The 20644-nt window shown below is 33.7% G+C and overlaps 1 protein-coding gene across 1 annotated transcript; it reads left to right on the plus strand.

Annotated features, from left to right (window-relative positions):
• Positions 1-2308: 2308 nt before the first annotated feature.
• Positions 2309-18537, plus strand: LOC142336876 (uncharacterized). The gene is made up of 5 exons (XM_075385838.1): positions 2309-2961; positions 4187-4346; positions 7493-7600; positions 12570-12733; positions 18152-18537. The coding sequence occupies exons 1-5, from the start codon at positions 2851-2853 to the stop codon at positions 18395-18397; spliced, it is 789 nt and encodes a 262-aa protein (XP_075241953.1). The 5' UTR covers positions 2309-2850; the 3' UTR covers positions 18398-18537.
• The last annotated feature ends 2107 nt before the right edge of the window (positions 18538-20644 follow it).

Consider the following 20644-nt stretch of genomic DNA (forward strand, 5'->3'; position numbering starts at 1 on the left):
TAGGAAAAACCCCTACTAATGTGGTCCATAATAATTTAACAAATTCTTTTAATTTGATCAATCTAGTACGTTGTTGCTTGATTAGTTACTGAGGAGTAAAACCACGATATTGTCAGAACAGTACCATAACAGAGCTGTATCTTAAGAATTGACCTGTAGAGAAGTTGTGATAACAAAAACGTTGTTGGGAGAGTGGAATTGACTTGATAAAACCAGAACACCGGTTTGCGCGATTGGAATTCAGAACACCAGAGAACACCGGAAAACCGCAGTTAGATCGAGCGGCCTAATTGAGATCTATTTGGAGAACTTCGTGCGCTCTTGTGATAGAGATTAATAGCTCTTTGTTTGTGAATTTGTTTACAAAGTTAAATTTGTGTACCATCTTTCATAATAAAGCTCTGGGTGAATATTGATTTAATTTTGTGATCTTTTACATTTCTTGTTCATCCATTTGATGTTATTTGATTACTCGAATCAACTCATTGTTCCAAATAGACATTCCTACAGCCGACAAGAGCAGCTTGAGGACAAAAGAACTCTCCAATAGAAGTCCGAGAGCCATCAAAACACCCCTTTCAATTTGTTTGAGTTTTGGGCGCTAGTCAGTCCCCAGCTAGTCAGTCTAAGCAAAGTACAAAATTCTACACCAGTTTTATAGATAAAGTGAAGTCGAGGAAAAAGTTTTGCAGAAAGTTTGCCGCAAAATATGGCAGCGACTGAAATTAAATTTGAAAAATGTTCTATTAGCTTACGTGTAGCTTAGTTTTAAAGTTTTCACTGTGTTTGATCTCAGTGTTTTGCAGAATAGAATAGAATTTAGTTATCATCAAGCGCATTTTTCGTCAAATTTTTTAGACAATTAAGTTTTATGGAAATGAAGAAATCATAAGTATTTAATTAGGTGTTTACCAGTTTTTCTTTACCCCCACTTGATTGAATTATAACTGTCGCATAAGAATTAATGTTCTTTTTATCTTTTTCTCTTAGGCACCTGACAACGGGCCTATGTCCCAAAGCTGATCGCTCTCTCTCTCTCTCTCTCTCTCTCTCTCTCTCTCTCTCTGTGTGTGTGTGTGTGTGTTTGTGTGTGTGTGTGTGTGTGTGTGTGTGTGTGTCTCCGTACTCCTTGACGTATGTTTTTAGGTGAGTGCTGCATACCTGTGGATTTGGTTATCACAGAAAACATTATATTTTATTATTATTCAAGCGCTGATAAAATTCTTTAACAATTTGGCTTTCATTAGTTCTGTACACTCGATGAAGTGATTTATCACTTATAACAGTTTTTTTAAATGTGAAGTAGTTTATTTCGTTTGAGCGTTGCAAAATGATCTCAATATTTCAATAAGAGAACTGTTTATGAGAAAAATGAAGCGACTAAAAATTACTTATAATTCAAAATGTTTTCGTCATTATCGGAACACTTCATTAATGCAATTTTTAATCAACCCAGATTAATATCATATAACGAACTTTCATATAACAAACTTTATTAGTATGTCGGGCGGCAGATGGAACGTTTCACCTTGAATATGATTCTTTGTCAAGTGTTACAAAAAATAGGAAAACAAAGCAGTTAGGAAAAAGCAGTTTCTTTGAACGCTGCACTTTGAGTTTTGTCTATGCAAACAATATCCACACAGTGGAGATATAAACCGAAAAAAAGTAGCGGCCTATTTTATGACTATTTTCGAAGTGTCACAAAGAAATTGGTAGCTGAACTTGTATCACTTTTTTTCAGCTTTGACGTCTTCTTTGAAATAAACAAACAATTTGCTTCATTGCCTATCTGTTTATTCTTTTTCTTTATGTTAATGTTATAATCTCGGTATTTGCTAGCAAAAATATGCTGGCCACATATTATCTTAACGTAGATTATGAAGTTATGATGTGAACAATGCATATTATTAACAGAAGTCAATTGTTTTTTTTTTGTGTGAATTTAACGTTAGATGTTAAGTTATTCGTTTCTTCACTCACGTTTTTTGATAAGCTTTTGGTTGACCATTTTTTTTAAATTCGGAAGATAAAATAGCCATATTAAAGTTATGAGCCTTTCAACATGTCATTTAATTTTTTACAGTTCAATTATCGTGATTGCATTGTTAACTCATAATGGTATAAATCTTAGTTTACAATCTAACATTGTTATACAGTAAACAAGACCAAGTTAAACATAAAAAAACAGCTTTGATTATTTTTTGAGCTACTTTTGCAAACACGTTTACTTTTTCAATAGCGTGCATAGATGCTCTAATGTACAATAATGAAAATGCTTCAAAATTTAACAAAAACGCGTGTATAAAACACACGTAGCATTGCTAAAGCACGTTTTTGTCTTTTACGTTTTCAATACCACCTTTAAGACAAATTAAATTGTGGTAGATATTATGGTACAGCTTACAGCAGCATTTTTGTTGGTGCGGTAGATTGGTTTGGTTCAAAATTAATCAGAGTTAGCTCAGATAAAGCACAGAACAATTTCACACAGTTTTATCAGGCAGTTTACATTGTAATTACTTGGAAATTTCCCAGCAGCTCATTTTGCTAACCGCCTGTTGGTTTTAATAAAAATTAATCTACCAATTTTCCTTTTATAATTCCGGGTTACTTTGAGGAAAAATTGCGACAAATTCGTGTGAATTCACACTAAATTAATTATTTTAAGCTTTTGGTCGTCATTTTTGCTCGATTGTTTTTTTTCTTATTTGTTAATCCGTTGTTACAATTAATTTACGTTTTCTGATTGCCTGACGAAATTAAACTCATAATCAGAGAAAGCGTTATAAAATCTTTCTAACGGATAAACAAGTAAAGGAAAACTTTCCACGACGTCCGTGACCAATTATGACGTCAGAAGCAGAAGTGACCTTTGACATGCCCACTAGGCAGAGCCGTCAGGTGGGCGAAAGTGGAGATGGCGGAGTGTCCGCCAATAACGGATTATACGGAAATTTGGGGAAGGAATTTGAGAAAAAAAACAATTTTCTGATGACAGCAACTGTACTTAATATAATATAAGTACAAATAATTTGTATTGCCTGTTTGCAAAATTTTGCTTATTTTTATACGAATCCTCAAAAATGTTTTTTTTTTGCAAAAATACATAGAAAAAATACCTTTTTCAACAAAACACGAATAAAAACGAAACACGAATAAAAAATTTCTAGATGAATTAAATTGGTTAAAAAAAACTAACGATTCATGGCTTAAATTTTAAAATTTGAAAATTTCTTTTAAAAACGACTGTTGTTGAGCTATGTTATATTCAGGTAGCTTGAGCTGAAGCGTTTCTAAATTTTCATTTCTAGCCCTAGTCATTTAGGGATTTTTACAATAATCATAAAAACACAGAACAGTGCACAGATGTACTTCCTCCCAAAATGAGGTCTGCGAACCTAGATATGTGTAGGCCAGAATGACTTTGGTCTTGAACGGATACATGACGATTTACCCAATTCCATTTTAGCCCATGCCATTATACCCAATGCCATTTTACCCAATTTAGCGGTCGCTATTACAAGGATGTCTAAAAATGTTTATGTAGAAAATATAATCCCACGTTCGGTTGTAATAGTTTCATATCAAGTCCCACGGTCCATTTAAGTATATAGTCAGCTAAATAATTGTTCTGATAATATTAACAATAACGTAATATGGGTAAGTTGGCATTGGGTAAAAAGGCATTGGGTAAAATGGCAGGTTGTGTAAAATGGCAGTGGGCATAATGGCATACCCATTGGTTATAATGAACAGAATGGGTGACTGGTGCGACTAGCCTGAACAAATATTTGTTTTAAAGGAGCCGGACAAACTTTAATCCTCAAGGCGCTGCTTCGGGCCAGAGCAATTCTATCAATAGGCGAAAAAAATTGACAAAAAACTTTAAAAGTTCCTCAAACTTCATTGCAACTGGATAGTAGCAACTCGGAAGGGGTCTGTTGCGGTTGCCAAGTTTTCAGAAGAAATATTCATGTTTAGTTGGAAAACGATGATGTTTTATTCAGAAAAAATGCTGAAATTTTTGCTGATAAAAATAATGCGGTATTTATGTATTTCTCATAGATTAAGTGAATCTTTAAAAAATCCTCAATTCTATTACCTTTCCCAGCTCGTTTCCAATTAATTAGTAAAATTCGGAAAAAAAATGATTTTCTCAAATGCCTTCTTGTGACGTGATCCAGGCGGTGGTGACTCATTGCTGAACAGACTGCCTCCCGTTGTGGCTAAATACTTCTGGTACCTGGTCCTGCTTTGGATCATAATCAATGCACTGGCCATGCTCATCATATTCTCAATTGCCGTGGCCGCCTTGAGGCAAAACAATGATTTGGAGGATGAGGGTAAGAGGAGGGAACGCTTTTACGGCGGCTGTTTTGTTTATTTGTGGTTCTCTGGTCGTCATTTTCTAGTGACGAATGATATTGTTTTTAAAAGGGGGAAAATCCCCCTAATTGATAACTTTTTTGTCTGTAACCCATCAAATGGCTATATGGGCTATATGGCTCAAAATATCTGCTATATGCATACAATGGTATTAATGAGGTGACAAATGAATCGAGCCGCTTTTTGTATAAATCGCAAGAAGAGTTGAGCTTGTGCAGCATGATCTACTTCGGCACCTCACTTTATTGAGGAAATCGTTACTTAATTAGTTTTTTAAACCCACAACTAGAGTTGACACAGAAGAACACGTTCTTATTTGAACTGAAATTATGCAAAAAAGTGCGTGGACGGATTACCAAAGAGTTATACATCTCATCAAGTGGAAACCCAGCAAGACCTCATAAAGAAAAAAGCTGGAGTAAATGAGAAATGTGATGCTAAGTTCGAAAAGGTCTTTAAATTTCGCAATTAACGATGACGTACAATGCTTAACCAAACTGTAGAAATCTTAAGCTCCCAACTCTTTTAGTTTTAACTGCAAAAGCCTGATTGACCAAAGAAAAATATATGAATCACTAGATTGCCGTTTATGTGATTTTCTGATCCAATTTGACGTAAATGGAATACTCGGAAGAAACTTGAGTTTAGAGCTGCGAGTTAGCCGCCTGTTTTCTAGACAATGTGAATGAAGTAGCTTGTTAACGGATTTATTTGACACTTGTTCAAAAGTTTTGATAAATATTTCCTTCATGAAAAGCTCAAAATGGTTAATATTCCGTGATCCCGCATGAGAAGTGACACCGAATCGGTCTGTCACAGGCAGAAAATAGCTCTTATTATTCTTCTTTGACACATCAAAATCTCATTTAAAGTGTTTTAAGATATACTAAAAAACCATACACAATTACAGAATTTTCAGGTGCATTATAGAACAAAATGAGATGATTCGACGAAAAAAATTCTAAATCGGTACACAGCACCACAAAACTGTAAAAGTTCAGCGCAAACTTTATTGTCGTGCTGCTTAATTGTCAATTTTTGATCTAGAATGAGAACTGTATACTTACCTTGGTTGATTTCCTTATCAATCCGTTATCAAAGAAAGGTGCAGGGCGACAGTTCTTTCCAAAGTAAACCAGGTTACGTTTGTCGTAATATACAGTCACTGTTGGAACTCAACTATTCAGAGGATTTAATACTGTCACCAAAAATTTACTTTTTGTTCGTTGAGCTCGTAAACAATGTTATATCATCAGGAAAATAAAACAATTTCTTTTAATCAGCGGTAATTTATATAATCATGAAGTATATCATGAATAGTAGCGGGCCCAAAACTGAATCCTGCGATGCGCCACATTTATTTTCTTTTAAATTTGATCAATCGAATTTTGTCTCTGTGTATTGCTGGCTCTCAGTCAATTATTTTCTTTCTAAAAATTTAGGAAAACACCTCGGAAGCCGTACTCTTTTAATTTCTGATTCAAAATTTTATGATCAACAGTATCGAACGTTTTTTCAAATCTTTTCATGTTTTCTCTCACCGAGCATTACCTGCGCATCATTGCTGTTAATTGATTGTCCACCATATATGACTGGCTTTATCAGATCGTTTTCTTTCAGAGCTATTTTATAAACTTGAATTTTGACTCTGCCAGCGGTAATTTGGGATTAACTGCCTGAACTTCAACTTCATGAGACCCTATATACACTTCAGACAAATTGCAAAATTAATTGTAAATTTTCTGTTTTTGAAAGTTCCAAATGAAATGAAACGTTACAGCCTTGTTCAGAAAGTTACTTAATCATAGATAATTTTGGGAAGATCTTATCAAGATCTGTATGAATTTGCAAGTTCTTTTCATGCTTGTTAAAAACAATATCTTCGCGAGATTTTCAAGGAGATTAAACTTGACAGGACAAGGGACATGAAGTAAAAAAAATCAATAAAAAAGATATAGCATCAAAAATTAAGCAAGAATTATCAAAAATGTCGAAAATTACTGCTCCCGTTAGTTTTTTAACCAACAAATGAGCCGCTTTTTTTCCAGTATAGTGAAATTTTTAAGTGGATGCTTGCTCAGTATAAGCATAGTACACACCGTTTACAGGACCGCCAACGTAAAGGCCCTCAGATGGGTTTGATGAAGAAAAATGATAAAAATATATAAAATTTTGTCGAATTCCTTCCAAGTTAATTATCATCTCAACAGGATTGTTATTATGCAGAAGTAGCTATCGTACAAGAGAACCACGTTTCTGCAGGTTCTCACCCGATAACCAATTTTAGCAAGATCTTGAACGATAACCGCGGTATTGGCACGAACCTTGCTTGCTCATGCAAGATAACCGTCGTAATTGGAATAGATAGTGTTTAATGAAGAAATCCAATTAGAAGTTTTGTCGTTTCTCGTAGGCACGAGTATATAGATTGAGTCAAATGTGAAATTTGTTTAGATTCATCAAGTCTTGATCATTAGAAATATGTGCCTTGTAAATTCTGGAGTTTTTTCGGTAAATTGTACAGGTTTCACCTTTGCTTTTGGAAAACTGACGAAGCTAACTGGATTTTCCCGAAAATAATGCCAAAATTTTTTGTGAAATGTTGGTAAAAATAATTTTCAGAAATGGGCAGTTTACAAAGTAAAATTTTAAAATTTAATTTTTTAACAATTAAAATACGTTATCACTATATAAATGATAAATGAGACTAATTAGAAAATAAAACGCTACTGCCGGTTTTTTTCATTCCCATTACTCCCCCTTCCCCCCCCCCCCCCAGCTTCGTGGTCATATAACAAAAAATCCCCTAATCATGGTAAACATACCAAAATGGGGTGGTGATGGGGGGGCATAATTAATTATTTTCTACACATTAAAATCGGATCTGTTCTGTTTCGCCCCCCCCCCCCCCAGTGTTTTTTATGACCTTCAGTTACAAATTATATGTTGTAATATAGCACGTTACTATGTAAGAAAATAGCACGTGCGCCGGGGGGTCATAAAAATGCATGCTCACTAAGCTGGGGGGGGGGGGTGCGGGAACAGAATAGATCCTTAAAATCTACTGATTGATGGGTTAACACAGTTAATGTGTGATGTTTAGTGGCGGATGTTGTGAATGGGGAGGTGCATTTCCTGCAGAAACTGGACAGAAGACTGCGCAGACTGGAGAGACCACATGCAGACTGCGGAGACACTATGATCAACTCAGGTACACACTTTATAACATTACATATACTTTCATAACTATACAAATCATAGCTCAGCCGTATCTTAGTTTTCGCAAGTCTTAATTTTCGATTTTCATCGCTAATTATAGAAAAAAAATTTTACGTATTTTGACAAGCATAAAAGTTTTTCTCCATTTTTATGAATAAGAAATGTCTATGTTTTAGACCGTTTTTAGAGGTATGAAACGCGCTGGTGACTGAAATTTTAAGTTAAAGATCCGGTGGAACCTGCAGTTCAGTGTTTAATCGTCCTAGTCGAGAATGGATGTTTGTTTATCTTGTAGGAATCTGGCAGGAATTAAAATATTTGAAAAAGCGATAAAATAAGAAAATGCGTTTGTTGTAATTATTAGCATATCATTTAGGCAGAATAAGTATGTCATGTACTCTACGTATAAAGTAAACAAATAAAAATTTTGAAAAAGCAACTCAGTAAACTATCATACCAAGCAATTTTATATCAAGCATTTTTAAATGTTTCTTAAAACAATTTTCGTGCTCTTTTATCAGATCAATAAGGCAACTATACTGGAAATAATTTTCTTAGACAATTATTTGAGCAGATTAGTCGTAGTGCCAGTCAATTATAATTCAATAAAATTAATTAAAATAACATATAAAAGTTTTACGCGCTATTGCTTCAAAACTAGCTACCTCTCACGTATCCAACGTTTTGTTTCCGCTCTTTCCTTTCTTTCTCTTTTTCCGCATTTCTGTTTGGAAAATTCGTGATCACCATTCCAAAGTCTAAGCTGAAAACGGAAAAGTCCCAGATCATTTTTCCATAGACCATTTTTCCTTGCAATTTTTTCAAAAGGAACTCAACTCAACTCTCAACTCATCACACGACCCAAAACTTAACTCAACCCTCAACTCAGTACTCAACTCAATACTCAACTCAACACTCAACTCAATGTTCAACTCAACACTCAACTCAACTCTCAACTCAAGACTCAACTCAACACTCAACTCAACACTCAACTCAACACTCAACTCAATACTCAACTCAAAACTCAACTCAACACACAACTCAATACTCAACGCAAAACTCAAATGAACACGCAACTCAACTCTCACTCCAAATGATAAACAAAAAAACTTTTGAGAAAATTGGATAATTTTTGTTTCCACCCCCAGATTTGTAGACATATATCGATTACGGCCTCCAAGCGCACATGCTATTTTTATAGTTAGCAATTTGCTAAATAGTAACACATAATTTGTAGTTGTGGGCATCAAAAACTCGGAGTGGGGGGATGATGTAGTTATACTTATTTAAATAATTAAGTTTGTTTAATAATTGTACAGCTCTATTTTTTTTGATAACCTTTGTTTTCTGTAATCCAGTTGTTGTTGTTGTTTTTGAGAGGAATCGTATGCTCTGAAACAAACCTGTGCTTTTTTAAATTAGCTTTATTTTTGTTTTAATTAATTACATTTAATTACTTTTTGGAACGATGTTGTGGTAGTTGGTGATTGGAATGAGAGAATGTTGAGTTTTCTTGTGAACGTCTGGACCCTGAAATGGCAAAAACAAATCTCGAATTTTCAATGTGGACACAAATAACACAATAGTTAAATATATAAAAGATTACCTTTGTTGCGTTGAGTAGATAAAACCGTAAAACTTGTCAGAGAAGGAAATTCGTCAGATTTAAATGTGCCACAGAGCACACAGAGCTAAATTTGTAACGGAGCAATCTGATTGGCTATAATTCGAATTCTGTGATTTTCGTTGTTAAATAAAATCTCTTAAAAAAGTTGTTTTTCGATTACTCAGAAATACAGAGAGAAATGGCGAACAATTGAAGCTAGCAGAGAAATGTTGAATTAAAAGTTTAGAAAATCATGCAAAAGTTAACAAAATCTATCATAATTAAATATTTTGAGTAGGTTGTCATTGCGGGTTATTAACCAATTGAAATGCAGCTCAACCGGAACAACTCTTTCCTTTTTTATCAGAATCTTGCAAGATAATCATTTTTCTGTCAGAAGCTTACAAGATGGCCATTCTTCTGGCAGATTCTGCCAGAGAATCATTTTCTGGCAGATTCTTCCAGATGAACCTTTTTTGACAGAACCTTGCAAGACGATCATTTTTCTGCCAGAAGCTAACCATCTATCTGTCAGAATCTGACAGATTCCTGCAAGATAACCATACGGTCTCGACTAGGGTGAGCAGTTTATAAAAAAGTTATTTATACGACGTTCACGACAATTTAAATTCTGGACCAAAACGGGTCATTTGTTGAGGGCAGTAGATGACGTTGATCTCACAAATGCAAAAATTTAGTAGTCTTGGAACACGAAAAGTGGATCAAGGAGCAATTTACATTCGTACATAGAAAGCTATAATTTATCATACAATGGTTACATTCTACCTGTAATTTACCTCTATACTTTACCATTATAGCTATACTTTCTGTTTTCGTCTTTTAAAAAGATTTTCATTGATCTTTCCAGAAGATACTAAAATACTACACGCAAAAATTAGAATTTGAAACTGAGTTTTCGTGTTTCTAACACCGATTAATTCTAGATGTAAAAATGTCTGGTTACTTGGCCCAATTATGTAAGAAAAGCGGTAATTAGCGTTGAAAAGTTAGAAAGTGAACAAAATTATCTCAAATGTTCTCAACGCTAGTTACCGTTTATCTTAAAATTCAGTCAATAAATGCAGTCAATAATTTCAAGTTTTTTTATGTTTCGATTTGATGTAAATTGTGCGTAGATCCAGTAGTATATCTTATATAAACATAGCGTGTAAGAAGACAGATAAGATATGAAATTAGCGTTTCTAACCTTAGATCATACAAAAATTTGTTCGAAGCGTATAACTTACATAAATTTAGCAATTATAAACGTGGACCTTACATGAGTATAGCGTTTCTAACTTGAGATATTACAAAGTTTTAGCGTTTCCGACCATACAATTGGCATAAAGTTAGCATCTCTAGACGTGGATCATACATGAGTTCAACGTTTTCAAGCTTTCATTTACAGAGTTGTAACTCTTAGACTTCCTGCTTGCTTGTCGCCTCTTCTATTACTTTGCAGCTGTTGGTTAAGTTCCCATAGAACTGTAGTCTTTATAGATTGGACTCGGGCATCAAGTACCTAAATGGTGGTCAATCCGTTGATTCCGTTGAATTGCCGCAATTTTCATTTAAAAAATTAGTTGGTTGCTGTAGAGGAGAGGACAAAAATTTCAAATCGTCCCAGCTGCCTTCTTAGCCACTTGGACGCTGTCAAGATCCAGTTATGTTTTTCTGGTTAAGAGAGCGTACTTATGTGAACATTCTAATTATAAATTATGTAGAATGATACTAAAACTAAGATTACTGCAAAATTTTAGCGGTAAGTTTTGCCAGATGAACGCTGAAAAAGCCTTAACTTTTTCAAATTAGCGCAAATGAAGTCAGGCACGCAGAACTTTTATAAAAATTAAATAAAAGAAGATCAAAGAGGAAATAAGTTGCAGACTGAAAACTGTAAACAACCTGCTTTTCACACAACTTAAACTCAACATTTGTCTCAAATTTTTTTCTTCTTCCAGGGCCGACTGTTGACTTCACCGACAATTTTTTATGAGACTTGGATCTCAATGCTGAAAAGGACTCACATCTTTTTAACTTTTAAATTACTGGAAACTTTTTTAGGTACAATTTTGAACATTTATGTTACATAAGGATCAGATAGGCCGATTCCGTTCACACTCAGAACCATAGAAATAATACTTCAAAATTAGAAACGAAAAAATACTTTTTTAAGGCTCTGATAGGATTATGAGCGACAGGAATTGACATCAAAGCAAGTTCTGGAAACCAACAATTCGCTTCATGCAACTTCAGAAAATAATAAATGAAGTTACGTAAGATCAACGCTAACTTAAATACAATTCTGTTTTTGGCAAAATCAGCACTGAAGTTAAGCGCTGAAATGATTAATTTTTGACAAATGGAATTGGAAAACTTATGTAAGATTTAGAAAAAGTTTAAAGCTATAACATGAGATTGCAGCAAAAAACGTCAAACGATGCATGGAAATGATGGAAAGATGTAACATCATTGTTTAGAACTTCTAAAATTATTTCAAAAAACTTTGCTTAGAATCTCTATCTATATAAAAGATCCACTCTTGTAAACATTTAAAATATGTAAGATCAGTGCTTGGAAACAATTTTATGAGATTGAGGCCTAAAGACTAAAATTAGTAAGCATCAAAGATTAGATCTACGCATCCACACGCTAAAACTTTGTAAGATCTTGTCTTAGAAGACTCTAATTATTGTACAGGGAACGCATAGAAACGCTAAATTTTTGCTAGGTCCGCTTTTGGAAAACCTGTTTTTAAGATAAGGAGATTTTTAAATAGAATCTACGCTAAAACTGTAATATATAAGCTTGGATCCCTCAAAATTTGTAAAATCAACGCTCAGACTCAGAAGTGCTACGTTTATATATCTACGCATAAAGACGATAAATTATGTAATTTTCATGATTTGAATTGCTTAGTTTATGTAGTTTATGTAAGATCTACCTTTGGAATAGCTAGTTTTTGTAAGGTACGCTTGGCAACGCACAAAATAAATAAGTATAAGGCTTTGAAACGCTACACTTAAGTAAGATATGCTCTTGGAAACTCTAAAATTAATTATAGGTCAGCGCAAAGAAACGATGAAAATTTGCAAGATCTACGCATGAATGCGCTGAATTTATAAAAGATCAACGATTAGAAACAATGCATTTATGTAAGATCTACGTTTGGCAAAGCAAGGTTATGTAAGCTGAATTTTAGTTGGTAGATAAAACGTCTCCATGTACACCCTTCGAACATTCAAATTCTGGGGAATTTTTATGCCATTTTTTAATATTTCAATTAAAATTTATTTTTATGCTTGAGGCATATGTTGAAAACCAGTTTTTAACGTTTTTAAATTTATGCTTTCAGCACACAATATGTGTATTCACGTGTCCAGAGTAAAAATGACTTACGCAGAGGCTGCAGATGCTTGTGAGGCACTGAACAACTCTCATCTCGCGTTTCCCAGAGACGCTCTAGAGATGGCTGTCCTCAAATCAATGGCTCCTTTTGATCCTGATCAGAATAACTCGGTAACAAAGCTTCATCGTTTCGCTGACAAGCAGATTAGGCCCACGAACAGTTTAATAGTATCGGGTACCCCCCGTTAAAAGACATCATCCTAATTACCGTCCCCAAAAAACGCGTGTTTGAATTTATTAATGAAGCATAAAAAAGAAGACGTGGTTAAAGCCACACGTGCATAGAGCAGAATGCCATAAATGCGATCAAAAGTCCAATATCTAAGATTAAAAACATACTATAAAAATATAAAAAAGGTATATTCATCCAACTTTTTTTAATCGCAATGAAGAAAACTCGGTAAGAAATAGCGCTGTCTGTTTGGCATCTTTCTAAGATTTCACATACCCTATTTTGATTTTTCATTTTTAAAAGTTTTACTCCCTTTTCTAGATGCCCTACTTGCAATTTTGTTTGCAGCCAATTATTTAATTTCTAGACGGATCGTAATAATCTTCGAGTGGATATACCCCTTAAAAATTCCATACAAGTTTTGAAATGTCAGATCTCTCCAGTGTCACATTCCAAAATCAAATAATATTATTGAAAATTGACAGATTTTGAAGCTTTCAAAGTGTGTGTTTCTAGCACGGTTACATAACTCTCTTGAAGTCTCATCGAAATTCTATGATACATTTTAAACCACTGCGCTGAATTTGAGGAGGGCTAGACCCTCTCAGTGACTTAACCAGATACACGCAACATATATATCGGTAATGTAAATACATAAGTAAATTTGCAGAGAAAAAAAGCGGTTGAATATTTTTGCGTTTAATTTGTTGCTAGCTTAAAAATGCTAACAAAAATAACAAATTAAGCCAAAATTGTTCCATATATATTAATTGTTCCGACTCCACTTGTGTGTGTGGGGGGGGGGGGGGAGGAACTATATACTCAAATGGGTTTTTTTGTTCAGTCAATTACGGCCGATCGATATATTCATCGCAGAGAAATGTGAGTGGTATCATTAAAAAGCTGGTCCAGCGCAGAATTAAAAATTAAAAAGATTTTTTGATTTTTATTTTTTTTCGAGGAGTTATCGAGGATTGAAGTTTTGTGTGAACACGGAATATTTGTTCACTTTTATTGTTATTTTTCTTCAAATTAAGATATTTTCAATGAAAATAGTATTTCAAACTTAAATTTCTTGCCAAAAATGAACCGATTTTGTGCTCATAATAGACTAAAGGCGATAAAAAAGACTAGTTCTGGTCTCATAGGGAGCTTCAATATCAAAAATATTCGAAATCTATTTGAGAGCTCTTTTTTTAAATTTTTTCTATTTTTTTTATTTTTTTAAGTTACCTTGAGACAAGTCACTTTTCATATCGAAGTTCCGTTAATGAAAAACCTCCTTTACAGTCAAATGAAGCCAAATGAACAAAAAAAATCGTTTTCAAGGAATTGGTCACGTTTTTTTTTTAAATTGGACTCTGAGTTTTTGTAATTTTAAATGAAATTTCTCTTTGAGGTTTTACTAATTTTTTGGAGTCTTTTGGCATGGACTCGTTGACTTACTGTGCAAAATGTTACTTAATGAGATTTAAGTGAACATATCTAGTGCTTTGAGTGGACAGCTAATGGCTGTTAAGACTATAAAAATAATTTTTCGAAATTTTTTCGATTATTAACCAATCATAAACTTATTATCGTGAACTGTAAGTCAGACTCTGTGGCGACAGCACCCTCTTCCGTACTACTGTAACCAAATCTGCTCTAGCGGGTGGTTTTTTCTTCTATTTTTTAAAAATATGACTTCAAGGACACAAGATTTCAAAAAGTTTTAATAATTTTTAGGGATATTTCCGTATTATTGGTTTCTTTTGAAATCTCATCACATCATCATATTGAGAGCTCTTGGCTTAAAAAAAAACGTTTAGTGGATCACAGATAGATTTTTCAGAGAAAAGCTTACGGTTTCAATTGGCTTCGACCTTTTCTCTCACTTCTCTACTGAAGTTTTGGTTTTTGCCTGATTTTGTTGTTGTTTCCATGGTCATAAGACTTGTTGTGATGTCTTATTGATCACCTATGCAAGAAAAACATCCCCATACTCCCCTCGAAGCAAATTTGAGCGTATTTATTGACTTTTTTTGAACATTAACCAATCTTAAAATTTTCGTGAACTGTGAATTAATATTGACAGAACCCATTTGCTTTCTACTGAAACTAAAATAAGTTTCGTTGGCGGTTTTGTCTTCTAACTATTGATTCTTTGACTTCAGTAACACAAGAATGCAAAATTTAAAAAAAACAATTTTTGGATATTTTGTATTATTGGTTACTTTTGACTATTATCACACTATCCAAATATTATACACATTGTCCAAACATTATTGTAATCCCATTGGAAAAGAAATTCAGTGGATCACAGATAAAGTTTTTAGAGAAAATCTAATGGTTTATATGGCTTCGAAATTTTCTTTCACTTTTCTATTGAATTTTGGTTTTCACATGATTTTGTTGTTGTTTCCATAGTCTTAAGACTCATTGCGATCTCTTATTAATTATCTATGCATGACAAATTTTTTTTCTTGCCATTTTGTTGTTTCTGAGCGTACTTATTGACCTCCGTGAAAAGCTTTTGAGTTTAAGGGCTGTTAAGACTTTTAAAAAAATTTTCGAAATTTTTTTTGAACATTAACCTATCCGAAACTATTTTCGTGTAATATTAGTCAGTCTTAGTACTTACAGGATCGATTTTTATTTCTAATGCAGCCAAAAAAAAACTGGCTAGCGGTTTTATATTCTACCTATTAGTTTTAAAACCTCAATGCCACTAGTTTTCAATTTTTTTTTAATTTTCGGATATTTTTTTTGGATCCTATTGGATCCTATTTTTGGATCCTAATACTGATAGTTGCTATTGGCTTAGGGAAGAAAATTCAGATAATAGCTAATGATTCCAATGGTAGCAATAGCTGGTGTTTTAACAAATCCTTTCTATTTTTTTAGGTTTTTCTTTATTTCGTTTCTAAGGCTTAAACTACCCAAAGACGAGGCCTTTTGGTTTTTTCGTAACTTTTTAGTAGTATACCATGGATTATTTAGTTAAACGCTAATGATTTTTAAGACTTTTGAAAATTCTTTGTTTAAAAAAAGTTGATTAATTTTTGAATTTCGCCTTATTGATCGTAACATAGTCTCATTAAGAAAACTTTCCGTCCGCTGTATAGTTAGGACAAATTAAATTTGAGTAGTTAAGATTTTATCTGACTGCATTTTGACATTGTTACTATGTGTTTTTAAATTTAGATATTAATTTTTTGCCGTGAAGTTTTTGTTCTTCTATTTTTTTGGTTGTTTTTTTTGTCTCGTAGTCTCTTTAACGTCAGATCCCATTGGCGCTGTAATAAAGCATGGCATTATGTAATTCAATTAGTATATAGGTTGTGTAACGATTGCTTTAAATTCAAACATTTTTCTTATTCCTTCATCTGGTTGACAATTACCTCAAAAATGTAGATGAGCTCGGGTCGGAACATTATGTGCAAACGCACATTAACGAGCCTCCTTGTTTATTAAACTTCGAAGGAAAGTAACTGACGACAGTTTATCACTAAACTATCTCCTTATACTGTTTTCCAGACCTCAAATTTATTAGGAGCCGAGGAACTTTAAACCATATTGGCTTTTGTTGTTGAGTCATTGCTGGTCGAGTTGTATATTTTAAGGAGAGACACAAAAATGGTATCATTGGACAGCTCTTGCAAAATTGAGTTGATCAATGCAAAAATTGTTTTCTCATTTTTTTGTAATTGTGGCTAAGATCTAAATAAGCAGGGATCTCCTGATTGTCTTTATGGAAGTTACCCGATTGTAAAGCCTATTCAGAACAAAAACCTTTCTCCTATTTTGATTAGAAATACTATCATAAACTAAAATGTTATCAGCTTATATAAATCAATGAGGAAATTTTCTCGCTTCCTGATCTGATTGCATTCGAAACTGAGGAAATATCCAATATATCTGAGACAAATTTTGTGATTTTTCTGTCTATTTTTTTCGGGTTGTTGCCATTGCAACTTTTTTAAATTGAAAAATAAAGTTCTTAACGTGTTGCCTGTTTCTGAAAGTGACAAAGTTGATGAGCAATTGTGAAGTTCTTGTGGGAAAATTGAATCAAATTTGTTTTCACATTTTCAGTTTACCCATACTTTATTTAGCCGTGAAAAAATCTAACTCCCTGGTGTAAGAGATAGTTTTTTTTCTTATTCCTTCATATATTAGCAGACCATTGTTCAAGACCTCTACAACTGCGCTCTCATTTGTAGTTTTTAAAATTTATCGGACAAAAAATTCGTTTCGCTTTATTGTCTTTTGCAACTTTTCAAATCTTTGTGTGTAAGCTTTTAGACTTCACTACGCTAATGTTAGGTTTTACTCAATCCATTCGGTATATAAAAATTAGTTACTCAACTCTATGAAATAGGTTATTCAACCCTGAAATGGGTGGAGTCAGTGTCCAACAGCGAAGTCGAAAAAAGACAAGAACAATTTATTTAGATGGGGTTCAATAATAAATGCTGAGATAACCATCGCTTAAATTGAAAAAAAATGTTAATTGCGGCTCTTTGATCTAAAGAAAAGAACCTGAATTTAGTAATTTTCAAAAACTTTAATAATTTATTTTTTATCTTTACGTTCTGAATATTTATAATTTCTAAGGTAGTAGTAGTCCGTGTTGGAGTAAACTGGGGATTGTTATCTTGCAAGATCGTGTAAGATTCTATCAGAATTTTAAAAGAGGATTAATCGTCCTACAAAATGTTCAGACAGAATAATACAAGTTGGTAATTCGTCTTACAAGATTCCTAAAAGATAAGCATTCGTCTTACAAGAGTTTTTCAAGGCAACTGTTCATCTTGTAAAAATGTACATTGCAGGAATAAATTGGCAGATGATCGTCACATGAACAACATTGTAAGTTTTTTTCTTAATAATAAAAAGCCTATTGAGGGTCGAAAAGTCAACGCAATGTGACAGGTAAATTAATATTCAGTAGTAATTGAAAATTAAGAGTATAAGAGTTATACGGTGTTCCTCCGGATTCAATGTAGTAAAAATGCATCCAAATTAAAAATAATTGATTTAGTAACTTGTTGTCCAGAACAGAACATACAAAAAAATTGTAAAATAAAAACAATAATTATTTGATTCCTGTTTTTTGAGTCAGCATTTTTTGGTGTTAAACTAGTTTGAGTATTAAACTAGAGTAAATTTTAACGTCTTTGTCCTTACAGGATACAATTTGTGTTTGTTATCTTTGAAAAAGCAACTTCAAAGATATAAATTGCAAAAAATAAGGACTCAAATGCGCGCAACCATTTCTTAAGATTTTAATGCATTAAATGAAGAATAATGCGAAAAAAAATGATCTCATAACGCAAAGGAATAATAACGCACTTTCCAATGATCTTCATTTTTAGGTAACGTTTCTTGGCCTTAGCCGCACAAGCGATGTCTTGAATGACTGGCAATTTCACGACAGCACAACCTACAACATTTCTCAGAAACTAGACGAGTTTTGGGACATTGGGGAGCCAAACCCTGCCGGCAACTGTGCTGCATTCATAGTCGGTTCCGCCCATCACAACAAAGTGGTCACGCAAGACTGTTCCACTCCTGGCTACTTCATTTGTGGCAAACATCACCAGGCCAATGAAAATAACTAGAAACAAAAACAACAGAATAATTGAAAAAAAAAACTATTAATTTTTGTCAATATTGTCCTGCAAAACATCTACATTTTGTCTAAGATCTTCTCCGTTCACACCCCCCCCCCCCCAACGTCACTACTACTATCACCACCACCACCCGTTTAACATTGTGCGCACGTATTATAGAGAATGCTCAAACCACAGTCGGTAATTTCCGTCAAACAAGCGACCCCTCAGTGACTAATTTTTTTAGAGCGGGTTTTGTATAATTTTGGGGTGCTGTTTGGATTTAACGGAGAAGTGATTGATTTTTCCTGTTTCTTTTCTCTGCGTCAACAATTCATGGCTTCATCTGATTCAAACTCTGTGACATAAAAAATCCACAAAATTGTTAATGGGACAGAAAGACCAAAAAGGGGCCTATGCCTAAGTATAGCTATTGCGCTGAAAAATGCCAGAACAGGTGCTTGTGAAATTTAGTTCAAAATATTTGTAATATGACGCAGATAACAGAAAAGTTCCACCATGTGCTTTAAGAGTTTTGTTTTCCATAAATTAACCTACATATCATTTAAATAAACCCTCGCTTACTAATTTAAATGTAGCCATTTTTAATTAGAATTTACGAGAGTGAGAAAGGAATTTAAAAGAGGCAATAGGCATTTTAAAAGGATTTATAAGTAGCGAAACGATTATTCGCCACTAATGTGTCTTAAATTATTTCTTGTGGACTATGCTAGATCTTATCTGAAGATGAAAAATTAGCTTCATTAGGATTAAGTATACGATGAAATTCTCACGCAACAATTCTAAAGGGCGCGAAATTAAGCGAAGCAAAGCTCGTAATGGCGAAGTGATTGCGTTCGTTTTTTCCTATGCAAAATTCTTATCGTTTTGTTGCTTTCATAGAAAAGGCAGACAACTTCCTGTTTCCGAAAGAAGTATGCAGGGCCAAAGATTAGAAGGAAAACAACAGTTGTGGATGTCCCCCAAGGTTTTCCGCATTTGAGCAATTTCCCGCAAAATCGCTTTCAAGCCTGTCTTACAAATAACTCAAAACCAATAGCTGGGGACCGACTTTTGTTTTCTCAACGAGATGTTCTGAAAAACTTGGGAAAACTTAAGCCCTTTATTAGTTATGTTCAGTAGTTTTGGTTTTCAAAATAAGATCGAACCGATTTGAAGAAGATTGCTGAAGTTATACTTTGTAATCAGCATGAACTAAATTTCTGCCAGTTGTTTAAAAAAGCTTCAAATTTTAATTATTTGCATAACTGCAGCCAGAATGACAAAACTGTTTTTGGTCAAACCATAGAATACGGGAATAGAAGATAACTTTTCTCAAAATAGCCATCTATTTTTTTATATTTGCTTCGAAATCTTCCTCCAAGAAAGTTGTTGACTTGATGACAAATTTTTGGCCAATTTCAAAGGTGTTTCTGAAGTCAGGGCACGGCACTATCATCGGTGATATTGGATACAATGATGCAAAAAGATAACAACCCTGATTTTTGCGAAAATCACTGCTCATGGCTGTCAAGAATTTGTCCAAGCAAATTATTACTAATGATGATTCTACTTTGAACGTTTGGTGAACCGTTTTTGAACAGTTGATGAAGAGCGGATGATGAAAAGCGGTTTGGTGAACCGTTTTTGAACAGTTAATGAAGAGCAGTTGATTTCACAGCTAGTGATAAAAAATGAACAAATGTTAGTTTGTGGCCTTAAAATTGTGGTATTGAATTGCCATTTTCCTCTTTTCTAATCCCCATAGTCCTCTATCAGTTCTCTACTTCGAGGGCAAGATGAAACAAGGACGAAAATCTGATAAATATCTATATCGTTTTTTAAACCCAATTGTGCGCTATTTTCATCCTGACTACGTAACGATCAGAATTGCTACGCTCAGATTTCAAAAACACTGTTTGTGACCACTTCTTGCGATAACCAGAAGCCGTGCATCGTTTATTTTTTTGCACAAAATTTTTACATTTCTGTGAGTATAACATATTTTCAATTCACAATAAAATAATATATTTTGCAAATTTTTGCGACTGAAGCCAAAAGACTATAGAACATCTGACTTGTACTAAGTCTGCATAATTACGAGACGAGACATGGTCTCGGATCAAATTTGAATTTCTACGTTTATAAAGTAAAAAAGTAGATGGTGTTTCTTTTTGCAGAAAAAGTTCGATTTTGCAAAAAATAGACAATTTTTTTAAACTTTGAAGATTGTCTTAGAAAATTGTCTTTTGTTTT

The sequence above is a fragment of the Convolutriloba macropyga genome, chromosome 3 (assembly GCF_964194025.1).
Source record: "Convolutriloba macropyga chromosome 3, txConMacr16.3, whole genome shotgun sequence".
Taxonomy (NCBI): domain Eukaryota; kingdom Metazoa; phylum Xenacoelomorpha; order Acoela; family Convolutidae; genus Convolutriloba; species Convolutriloba macropyga.